Source organism: Lolium perenne, chromosome 1 (genome assembly GCF_019359855.2).
Source record: "Lolium perenne isolate Kyuss_39 chromosome 1, Kyuss_2.0, whole genome shotgun sequence".
NCBI lineage: Eukaryota > Viridiplantae > Streptophyta > Magnoliopsida > Poales > Poaceae > Lolium > Lolium perenne.
The window spans coordinates 85497104-85509139 of record NC_067244.2 but is presented as its reverse complement, the minus strand read 5'-3'; the positions used below and the strand labels follow the sequence as shown (position 1 = coordinate 85509139).

The following is a 12036-nucleotide window of genomic DNA, read 5'->3' as shown; positions in this document are numbered from 1 at the left end:
TACTTCTTCCCACCAAGAATCACGTAAGGGAGAGGGCCAAAGAGATCCACATGAAGGATATCCAAGATCCTCTTCGAGGAAATAATGGTCTTGCTTGGATGGGGAGAATCATGCATCTTTCCTTCAACACAATCCCTATAAACACGATCTTTGGAAAAAGAAACATTTCCTTTTAGTCCAAGAATATGGCCACCCTTGTGAAGGCTTTGCAAAGTTATCATGCTGACATGGGCTAGACGGCGATGTCGTAGCCAACCCAAGTCGCCCTTTCAGAATAGGCACATCTCACTTGTAGTGGTTTTCCCCGAAAATTCCACCACATACAAGTTATGTTCGATATACCCAACGAAAGCGACCTTTATATATAGACTTGTTTCACAACAGTACCACAATATCATTATCATAAAGATGGCAAAACCCATTTTACCAAGAGCACGAACGGAAAGTAAGTTTTAACCTAGGGTCTCAACAAGCATGACGTCACAAGGGCACGTCGGGTGCGACAACCACCTTGCCAAGACCCAATGCCTTAGATCTTGAGTTATCTCCAAAGGTGATTGTTACATGTGAAATATTAGGCCTTAATTAACTCTATCATGATCTTCTTGCTTCCGGTCATATGACTTGTGCATCCACTATCAAGCACCCATTTTGACCCACCGGAAGCATAGTCCTACAAGACATCAAGGCTTGGTTTTAGGTACCCATTTTTCAATGGGGCCTCTTTTGTTAGCAACAAGGGTCTTAGGAACCCAAATCATATGGACCAACATATTTTGCATAAACGTCGACATAGTAATCACGAAATATCACATAACGGGGATTAGAAATCCCGCAAAGTCATCATGAGTGGCTTTGACCCTTGTGGCATCACAACCCACAAAGGGGATTAGAAATTCCCACAAAGTCAACATATTTTTCTCCTTTGCTTGTGTGGGCTTGGCCTTCTTCTTGTCGTTGTTCTTCTTCTTTGTCTTGGAGGCAAAACCAATGTCCTCTTTCACATTGTTTGATCTTTTATTTCTGAAAAGATCATTCAAACTTTTCTCACCTTGGGAAACAAAGGACTTGGCAAGCTCGGTCGGCCTTAAACCTAGCATTATCCTCAATAACATTTGCATGATCACAGGAAGCAGTAGAAGAACTAGGCACATCATATTTTTCATCCTCAATGAGCTTGCCACCATGATCTTCTATATTTTTATAAGGACACTCGGAAATTAAGTGGTTTTGGTTACCACAATTGTAGCAAGTCCTCAACCTTGGACCAACACCCTTTGGAGCACTTGAGTCGCTCCTTTGGTTGCCTCTTGATTTTAAATTAGATGGGTCCCTCCAAAAGGTTCTTGTTCCAAGTGCAATATGTTCATGGAGATCATATGTATTTGATGTCCTCGGGACACCACTCAAGATGTGCATATCCACTATATTCACCCACTTATTCCATGACCTTGGTCTTCAAAGCAAGATTCCATCCTTTCCTCATACCAAGAGCACGAGCACGAGTATCTTCTGCAATCCTTAACTCAACCTTGAAAGTGTCCATCTCTTGCATAACTTATTGGAGGTCATTTGATCATAGTTATGCTTGTTCTTGAGGGTCTTCAAATCGGCCGCTTCAAAGGGCATGAGGGCGGAGTCATCGGGGATCTATCACCGTACTTATTGAACTTGCATTTGCACATACAGGACGGAGTCATCGGGGATCTATCACCGTACGAAGAGCGGGCTCCCCCGCTCCCCCACCTAACCCTAACACCTTCTCCTTTCCCCTCGCCCCGCCGCCGCCGATGGTCGCCGCCGGGCCTAGCCCGCGCGGTTGACGGCGGCGGTGAGGCCCCCCTCTTCGTGGTCGGCTGGCGGAGGCTCAGCACGCCGCGCGTGCAGGCTCTCCTCGTGGACATGGCGGCGGCGTCCGGTCGATGGCTGCGGGCGGCGCGGGTGCCGCCCGGCCAGCATCTGCGGCGGCGCGAGCGGCGACGGGATCGGTGGGCGGCGGCGCGTCGGGCGTCCGCCCCTGATACGTCTCCGACGTATCGATAATTTCTTATGTTCCATGCCACATTATTGATGATATCTACATGTTTTATGCATACTTTATGTCATATTTATGCGTTTTCCGAAACTAACCTATTGACGAGATGCCGAAGGGCCGCTTGTCAAGTTTTCTGCTGTTTTTGGTTTCAGAAATCCTAGTAAGGAAATATTCTCGGAATTGGACGAAATCAACGCCCAGGGTCCTATTTTGCCCGGAAGCATCCAGAACACCCGAGAGTCGTCAGAGGGGGGCCACAGGCCCACCAGACCATAGGCCGGCGCGGCCTGGGGGTGGCCCGCGCCCCCCTATGGTGTCGTCGCCTCGTTGACCTTCTGACACCGCCTCTTCGCCTATAAGAAGCCCCTCGACCTAAAATCTCGATACGGAAAAGCCACGGTACGAGAAACCATCCAGAGCCGCCGCCATCGCGAAGCCAAGATCTGGGGGACAGGAGTCTCTGTTCCGGCACGCCGCCGGGACGGGGAAGTGCCCCCGGAAGGCTCCTCCATCGACACCACCGCCGTCTTCACCGCCATCTTCACCGCCATCGCTGCCTCCATGATGAGGAGGGAGTAATCCACCCCCGAGGCTGAGGGCTCCGCTGTAGCTATGTGGTTCATCTCTCTCCCATGTACCTCAATACAATAATCTCATGAGCTGCTTTACATGATTGAGATTCATATGAGTTTTGTATCACTACTATTCTATGTGCTACTCTAGTGATGTTATTAAAGTAGTTTTATTCCTCCTGCACGGTGTAATGGTGACAGTGTGTGCATCCGTGTTAGTACTTGGCGTAGGCTATGATTATGATCTCTTGTAGATTATGAAGTTAACTATTGCTATGATGGTATTGATGTGATCTATTCCTCCTACATAGTGTGAAGGTGATAGTGTGCATGCTATGTTAGTACTTGGTTTAGTTGTGTTGATCTATCATGCACTCTAAGGTTATTTAAATATGAACATTGAATTGTGGAGCTTGTTAACTCCGGCATTGAGGGTTCATGTAATCCTACGCAATTAGTGGTGTTCATCATCCAACAAGAGAGTGTAGAGTATGCATTTATCTATTCTGTTATGTGATCAAAGTTGAGAGTGTCCACTAGTGAAAGTATGATCCCTAGGCCTTGTTCCTAAATACTGCTATCGCTGCTTGTTTACTGTTTTACTGCGTTGCTACTGCTGCGTTACTACTGCTCATACTTATTCATACCACCTGTATTTCACTATCTCTTCGCCGAACTAGTGCACCTATTAGGTGTGTTGGGGACACAAGAGACTTCTTGCTTTGTGGTTGCAGGGTTGCATGAGAGGGATATCTTTGACCTCTTCCTCCCTGAGTTCGATAAACCTTGGGTATCCACTTAAGGGAAAACTTGCTGCTGTTCTACAAACCTCTGCTCTTGGAGGCCCAACACTGTCTACAGGAAAGGAGGGGGAAAGTAGGCATCAGCCCCACCTGGGGCGGCTTCCAGGAGGGCGCAGGGCGCGGGGCGATGGGTGGGTCGGCCGGCCGGGCAGGGGTCCGGCCCCGTTTCGAGGCCCCTTCCCTCGCGTCTCCTCCGCCGGATTTCGCACTGCCGGCAGCCAGGGTGGTTGCTGGCCGCGGATCACGCAGCGGAAGCTTCTCTCTGTCCATTTTCCTCAGATCTGGCGGCAGCACGCGTCGTGGTGGATGTGGGCTGCCCAGATCTTTGGATCTGCTCACTCACCTGGCGATCTGCGTGGGGCAGATGCCGGTGAGGTCGGTCGTCGCTTGTTCGTGAGCGGGTGTTGTGCGTCGGTGGCGGTTCTCGGTGCTCTGTTGCGGTCCGGCGGCGCGAGGAGTTTGGTTCCAAGGCGGCGGCCTTGGTCGGTGGGAACCTTGCTGGTTGACGGGCGAGCCAGAGGTTCTGGTGCTGGTCGGTGGCCATGGTCGTGCGGGCGACGTGGCCGCGGCGAGTCGCGTGGTGTGGCGGCGGTTCGGCCGTCGTTCGACGGCCTACCCCTGTGTAGAAGAAGGAGAGGTCACGAGGGGAAACCCTTGCCCTTTTGGGCCATGATGGCGACGTCTGTGGATGCCGTCCCCTTCTTGAAGGCGTCATGGGGCTTCTCTCCGGCCTTCTACTGTCTCCGGGTGAAAACCTAAGATCCTCGGATCGGGCGGTGGCGGCACTCCGGTGTCGCGATCTTCTTGAAGACACCGCCTTGGAGTCCACAACATGTAGCTCTCCGAAGGTTCTGTGCGAAGGTGTCTTCGCTTGGCGATCTTCGGCAAGGCTTGCTTCGTTACCTTCCCTTGTCGAGCTCCCTTGGTGCTGCTTCTCGGTTTGTGAGCAACGCGTCTTGGTCCCCGGTGGTGGTCGGCTTCCGGTGGCGTTCCTGCGACGGAGGAGTGTTGTTGAGGCGCGCGTGAAAATGGCTCGCTCTCGGGTGAGCTCCGGCCCGACACTGTAGACTCCAGCTCTTCTCCGAGTCTTGTAGGCGCTTTGGCTGAGCTTGTTGGTCGCGCTTCCGGTTGTAGCTTCTTTGGTAGTTTGTGTGGGTGTGTGGTGTCGTTCTGTAAGCTGGGTTCAGCACTTTGTATCGTTCTCGCCGTTCGGGGCTTTGTTAATTCAAAGTCGGGCACTTGAGTGCCTTTTATCTAAAAAAAAGGGCATGAGGGCATTGGCATACTTCAGCTTGACACAATCATCATCAATGTGAGTAGCACCAAGATTGCTAAAAGTGATAGCAAGGGCCTTGCGGCGACGATAAATGTCTTGATGATCTTCACCCTCCTACATGAGAAAACCCTCGGCTTGATTTCTAACTTCACCTCATGCTAGCATTTTCCAAGAAACAATTGAGAGAGAGTGTTCCAAGCCGATTGAGCGGTGGTGTCGTTCTCAATGTATGGTCTATCATCTTCGCCCACAGCTTGTTGAATCATGCAAAAATCTTAGAACGAGGCAGACATATGAAGTGCTATAGGCGCAGCCCTGGTATATTATTGATTGTTTCGTCTCTCTCTACAAATACTCCCAAAATATTAGCCCCTTGCACTACAAGGTAGCTGCTGATGCTGTGACCAAGCTCGCCGATTATTCTCGAAGAAAAAAGAAAAAAGACTGAATAACTCTCACTCCTACGCCTTCAAACTGATGGTGTGGTCGGATGTCGCATCCACCGTCATGGTCTTGGTGGCGGCCGTCTCGAGCGACGGGTGGTTCACCGTTAGCTTGTAATCGCCATGGACGAGGTCCAGCTCGACCAATCCATTGGCGTCAGTGGTGGCGGCCGTCTTGTGGGTCTTCCACTCGGCGATGAGCTTGTCGACGAGAGCGCCGACGGGGAGGTTGTTGAAGTTGTTGTCCGTGAGGCACATAACGTAGCATCCGTTTGCGTGCCACGCCGCCCACATCACGATGCCCTGCACGCCGGGGTGGCCGTACCCTTCCCTCAACACCTGCTCCAGGAACTTGACCTGGTTGGGGCCCTTGACGACGTCGACCTCGGTCATCCACATGGGCAGCTTGAGCTGCGCGAGCGTGTCGAGGGCGCCCCTGACATAGGGGAGGTTGGGCGTGGAGAAGTGGCTCTCCAGCCCGACGCCGAGCTTGAGGCCGCCGTTGCCGGGGTAGCCTTTGATGAGCTTCATCTTTGCGACGTATTTGGTGGGCGTGCCGTTGGGGTCCATGGGCTGCTCAAGCGTGTTGAACTCGTTCATGAAGAGGATGGCGGTGTGGTCGATCTGGCCGACCTGCTGGTAGATCATGGGCGACGCGTTGGGTCCTAGCTTGGTCTCGAAGAAGTTGAAGTGCAGGTTCTCGTTCACCACGTCCCAGTGGATGAGCTTCCCGGCGTACCGTGACACCACGGACTTGAGCCGCTTCTGCATTGCCGCCTTGAGCTGATCAAGGTTCATTGGCCTCACCCACTTGATCTGCGAGTTCTGGTCGTCCCAGAACACATTGTGCCCCCGCACCTGTTCCAATTAATAGCAGGTATATAACTGTTAATCAGGATAGGGTTCTGCCAGCTCTCAAAATCGACTGGAATTTTCAAACTAAGATGTATACCTTGACGCCGTACTTCTGGGCGAGCTTGAGCATATCATCTGGGATGCGGTAGTCCTCCTGGTTGGGGTTCCACTCGGTGCTGTACCACTTCATCTCGTTCTCCATGGTGGCCACAGTGAAGCGCGAGAAGAACCACTTCTCGTAGGCCGGAAGGCTGAGGATTTCCTTTGTCATCGTGTTGCCGAACGGGAATCCGGCACGGAGGAGCTCGATGCTCACGTTAGCGTTCGCCATCGGCGCGCCGTCGACGCCCCTCGCGATGAACTTGACGGTGCTCCGGCGAGCCTTGTTGGCTGACTGACGCGTGTGACTGTCCCACTCCTCGAAGGAGAAGGGCTGCAGGGAGACACTGTCCACCCAGATGTCCACGGGCCCGTCGCTCTGAAAAGGTATGTAATCAGTTACATAATGCAACTGCATCCGCATTTGATCGCTGTAGTAATTAACTTGTAGTATAACCGCATACAGTACCTCGAAGAAGACCTCTCCTTGTCCGGAATGGTACGCCTGCGCCGTCATACCACCTTTGAGCATGGTCCAGCAGCCGGACTGGGCGTCCACGGCTCCGGCGGTGATGTTCTCGCCGTTGGGGGTCTTGACCACCGCCCTCACGTGGGCCGCGCCGGCCGACACTTGTAACCATGCTGATAGCGAGTAGTGGGTGTCGCCCTGCATCTGGATCTTCTGGTAGACGCTGTGGGACTGTGAGGCGGCAGCGTCGCCGTTGCCCGACAGGGAGCTGCTCGCGCCGTGCACCACGGCGAACCTGTTGCCGGACGGCGACTTTGCGACGCCGGCCTTTATGTTCCGGTACGTCGACCACCCCATTAGTCCATTGTTGAACTCGCCGTTCTGGATGACGCCGCCTTTGTAGAGGGGCTTCATCGGATCGCGGAGGCACTGAAACCACGATATGTTTGTATGTGAATCATGAAATGCATGTGCTTCTTTTTATCGCACAACAAATTCAATTTTTATTTCGATCAACACACGAAAAAACCAAATGTGAATCTAAAATACAAGAAACAAAAGGAAGGCTACAACGTGACTTGCCTCAATGCTAGCCGTGTGATCATATTCCACAGACTGGACCATGCATCCTACATCAAGCAGAGACATCAGCAACGTAATCGTGTTTCATGCACATAAATTGACACCAGCACCTTAATTATTAGGTATATATATATAAACACATATTTCATACGATCATGGGCATATCAAAAGAATAGACTACACGATTTGATCAACTGACCTTGGAAGAGTGAGATGCATAGCAAAGAGAGCACCAATTTCCCAACGAAGTTCCTCATTGTCACCATCTCAATCTCGGTTACCGCTACTATTGGTGTGTGTTAGTGAATGGACAGATGAAGGTGAATATATAAGCACGCAGGGTAGAAGTGGCCCCTTTGTTCGTTTCACTTGACTCGGTAATACTCAGCGATAGAGACGGTGCAGCGAGGAGGCAGTTCAGAATGTGCGGTCGCAGCTGAGGCATGTTATTTTTAGGTTTCTGCTAGTAGCTAGTATATGTGAACTTCACTTCTTTTTCCGGGAAAAAACTTCACGTATAATACTGCATCTCGTCAGTTGCTTGCATGCAAATAAGTACACTGATAACAGTTGGTTCTCACGGATTCATGATCAGCAAAAAATTACTTTTGACATTTGGAGATCAAATTTTGGGGCTCATTTTTCTTTTGCATTAGAATAAAATCGGTTCATTTGACTTTTCCAGGGAGATGATACAGTTTTGAGAAACAATGGAACACATATATACCACAAGTTTGCAAGTTGTCTACTCGTGTATTATTTGGTTCCCCTCTAATTTTTTTTGCAGTAGAGTAGGTGAAATCTCGCGCGATATGATTCAAGTTGCATAACAAGGAGTCTCTGATTTCTCGTTTCAAAAAACAAGGAGTCTCTGTTTTGGTTTGGGTCGTGATCCCCGATGGAAAATGCTTCTTCTAAAAAAACTAAGATGCGCACAGCCGCACAAATATCTCACATCTAACCATATAAAAGGTAAAAAATATAAAACATGCAATACACGTGATCAACAAGATCTCGTCTGAATGTCACATTCGGAGGTGATGTTTCCATCACCTTCGCCAAAGTATCTGATTTGTGATGGTTGTATATTGCATGATATTGTTCGTGAAGGGTGGAATTACCAAGCCACTTATTTTCCTAGAACCTCATCTGAGATCCATCCTTGATAGAGAAAGACCCATATGGAAAGAAGAACATTTTTGTCGCCATAAGGCTAGCCTAGAAGTGCGAGTCTCTAGGTTTTCAATAAACCTGGGATAAAGCCTTTGAGCCGACATACTTTCTCTTTACGATAGTTTGCCAAATACCATCTCCAGTCAGGATTTTGAATATAAGGAATGCTCTTTTTTGACCTAAAGGTCATGAATTCCATGTCCTCCTTGATCTTTTGGAAGACAAACAACATTCCATTTAGCCAGTCAGTATTTTTTTATCACTACCTCATTGCCAAAAGAATCTTGATCGGAAGTAGTCCAATCTTTGCAAGAATCCTTTTGGCAACTGGAAGAATAAAATCATATACAATACCATATATTCTTGAGTACTAAGTTAGGGCTTGTTTGGTAGCATGGGTCCAATTTGCGTCTCACTGCGCCAGTAAGATGGAACGCCCTGCGCGTTCCATACGAGCTCTGGACCACAAAAGACATGTTGTTTGGTAGCCCGCGGAGCCATTTTCTGCACTAGATAGGGAAGACAATCCCCATTGTTTGGGTGCATGCACAAAAGCCTTTTTGCCCTGGTGGTGCAACGCACACCTTGTTTGGTTGCAGACATGAGCGTGTTGTGGTAACCCCTTCCATTTGAGTGATGAGGTTACCTAGTAGTGCTAACTGAATAACAACAAATTCAACAACATTCAGTTCATCATAGGTGTTGGTAATACACAACAAGTAGTTTCCCTACCGAGCAATGCATCACGAGTAAAGAAACTATACTTTGTGATGCATCAGTGGTTCATCACACGAGGGGTTAGTATATACCACCTCGAACAAGTTCATCATTACAGGCCGGGGATCAGGTTCAAGCAAGTCCTAGCTAATGGAGGGATACGAGACCACCTTCCAAAATCAGCAGATCATGACCATCATCGAGAGGACGATGAAGAACGAAGCAGAAGCATTAAGCAGGAAACTGCTTGCATAGTCAGGTCCTCATCTCTGATGGCTGCAGCTGATGGTACTCGGCATACTTTTATTTGTTGTCTGCAATGAAGTTGAGTTCCCTAACCATCAAGTTAGGTTGGTATAGTTGCGCCTTCAGACATTCTGGGGCGTGAAGATTTTCTTCATCTAAGCATAGTTTGTGGTCGGAGTGTTGGCGTACTCACAATGCCTCGGGTAGCACTGCAATCCAGAAGGAACAAGTGTTAGGGCGGATCATAGTGACACAGTATGATGTTCCTTTCATTTTAAAAACAAAACTAGACACAAATAAAACAAGAACGCTTTAAGTTTTTTGCGAAAATTTTATGTTGCTCAAAAAAAGAGTTTAGAGGTGCTCAAACCAGGAGTTTTTGAATGAGTCCAGTGGTGTTTCATGGGCATCCCCAAGCTTATGATTTTCATCATACTTGAATTATCTTAGTGTGATATTCCTCCATTCACTGTGAAAAACTTCAACACAAACTTTACTTCCCATTCTTTTCTATGGGGTGACATTAGAAGTACAAATAAATCATGTTTGCTACTATTTTACTCAAGATAAAACTATATCTTCATGAACCAGAGATCACATCGTGTTCTACTCATTCTAACATATCAAAAGTTCCAATTAAAAATCATTTTTACACTCAAAAGAATGGATCTAACATAGTAAGGCGGAATCTGTCCAGAATTTTTGCTGCAGCAAAACTGAAATTTTGGCACGACTTAGACACGTCTGAAAATTTAGCCAATTTATCTAAATATATAGGATGAAAATTTAAAGCTGCTGTGAATTTATCAAGATTTAAGGAGTTACCAAAAAATCACAAAAATCATGCAATAAAAAGTGCAGGGTAGAAAACAGCAACTCCATATTATGTTTGCAACTTTAAACATCCAAATCGGTAAAAACTTGATACTTCATTTAAAAACCAGAGAGAAAACTAAAAGAAAATTAACATGCTACATAAAGCATGTAAAATAAAAACCAGATATAAAAACATCTCGGGTTGCCTCCCGTAAATCGCTTTCTTTATATCCATATAGCTAGGCTTACCTTACTTGTTTTCAATAGGGACAATGATGTTGTAGGAGTGATGCTTCTTGATAATCTCCTTCTCATATAGTAATAATATATGAAAACAAGATGCCAGGGTTCCATGGTGTGATCATACCAATAAATATATTTAACACTTTAAAGCACATTAGTAGACAACATAAAGTATACAACAAGTAATAACGAAGTCTAACTTTCTTCCTATGCATTGGAATTTTATATATGAATGAATCACAGTCAATAGGAGTATACCAATGAAACTTATAATTATCATTAGCATAAAGAGTGTGCTTATATCCTCCCATTTCATAATAATTGCATTTACTTGAAGGAAAGTTAATAGTGTAACTATTTGAATCATGAATCTTAGAGAATTGTGGCATATAAAGAGGATCATTAAATTTATTATGGGATTCATAATTATGATTTCCTCTTTCAAAATAATTACTGGTACCACTTTTAATCATGACATCATGGATGCAAGCAGATTTTCCATAGACATAAGATAATTGCAAACTATACAAGTATTTCTCAACATAAGCATATTTCTTCTCTATTGTGTGAATAGGATATTTTAATAATAACATGGGATTCTCATGTATGAGAGCATTATCACAAACAGAAATTTTATCATTTTAATCCTCATATAACATAGTAATTTCTAAGCATAGAGGATTATCAAGCAAAAATAAACCATCATCTATAGCATCATCATATTCCGCTTTCTCATTGATAATTCTACTTGTAGAGCTAGCCAACCATATTTAGAGGTGCATTTTGGATTATTCTATGGGATGCATGGGCATAACCAAGCTTAGGTTTGATCATAATCCTCATGCACAACTTTAGTATTTTCCAACGTAGCAAGGTTTCATTTATTATAGTTGATAACATAGGTATTATCACGAAATTCCATTTTGCAGATTTGAAGGATAATAGAGATGTGTCATTTCATTACACGTGTCTCATGATTAGTATCATTTTTTCGTTAATGGGGGATTCTAATTCATGAGCTGCAACATAAGCAACATATTTCTCAACTTGCTCTATATCTTGACATGCAAATTTACACTCTTGATAAGCAACAATTATAGGATCACTATTATGCTTACATTGGTAGTGAGAGTGTTTGTAACCATTTTTAGTGCAGCAAGTTATATAATGTAGTTTACAAAAATCAGCAGCAATTTCGTTGAGGTGATCAAGCAATTCATATACTCTATTTCCTTCTCTAGTTGATCTATATTCATAATAAGCTCTCAAACTTTGGACACACATATTTTAAAGAATACTATTTTTTATGGTTTTTATGAAAAAGAACTACAAAGCAAAGACTAAAAACAAGACAAATAAAATACGATTTAAAATTTAAAAGAGATAAGAGAGCTTACAGTGGTGTTACTTATGTCTACGCACGCTTCTATTCTTGTAGACAGTGTTGGGCCTCCAAGTGCAGAGGTTTGTAGAACAGCAATAAGTTTCCCTTAAGTGGATCACCCAAGGTTTATCGAACTTAGGGAGGTAGAGGTCAAAGATATCCCTCTGAAGCAACCCTGCAATTACGATACAAGAAGTCTCTTGTGTCCCCAACACACCCAATACACTTGTCAGGTGTATAGGTGCACTAGTTCGGTGAAGATATAATGAAATACAAGTAATATGGATGATTATGAGTGATAATTGCAATCTAAAATAAAAATG

The 12036-nt window shown here is 45.9% G+C and overlaps 1 protein-coding gene across 1 annotated transcript; it reads right to left on the bottom strand.

Annotated features, from left to right (window-relative positions):
• Window positions 1-4980: 4980 nt before the first annotated feature.
• On the bottom strand, window positions 4981-7423 carry LOC127304159 (endo-1,4-beta-xylanase 4). Its single transcript, XM_051334862.2, has 5 exons — window positions 7334-7423; window positions 7135-7181; window positions 6553-6981; window positions 6082-6462; window positions 4981-5987 (listed from the first exon to the last, which is right to left on the bottom strand). Exons 1-5 carry the CDS (start codon window positions 7398-7400, stop codon window positions 5148-5150), a joined length of 1764 nt encoding a protein of 587 aa, XP_051190822.1. The 5' UTR covers window positions 7401-7423; the 3' UTR covers window positions 4981-5147.
• Between the last annotated feature and the right edge of the window lie 4613 nt (window positions 7424-12036).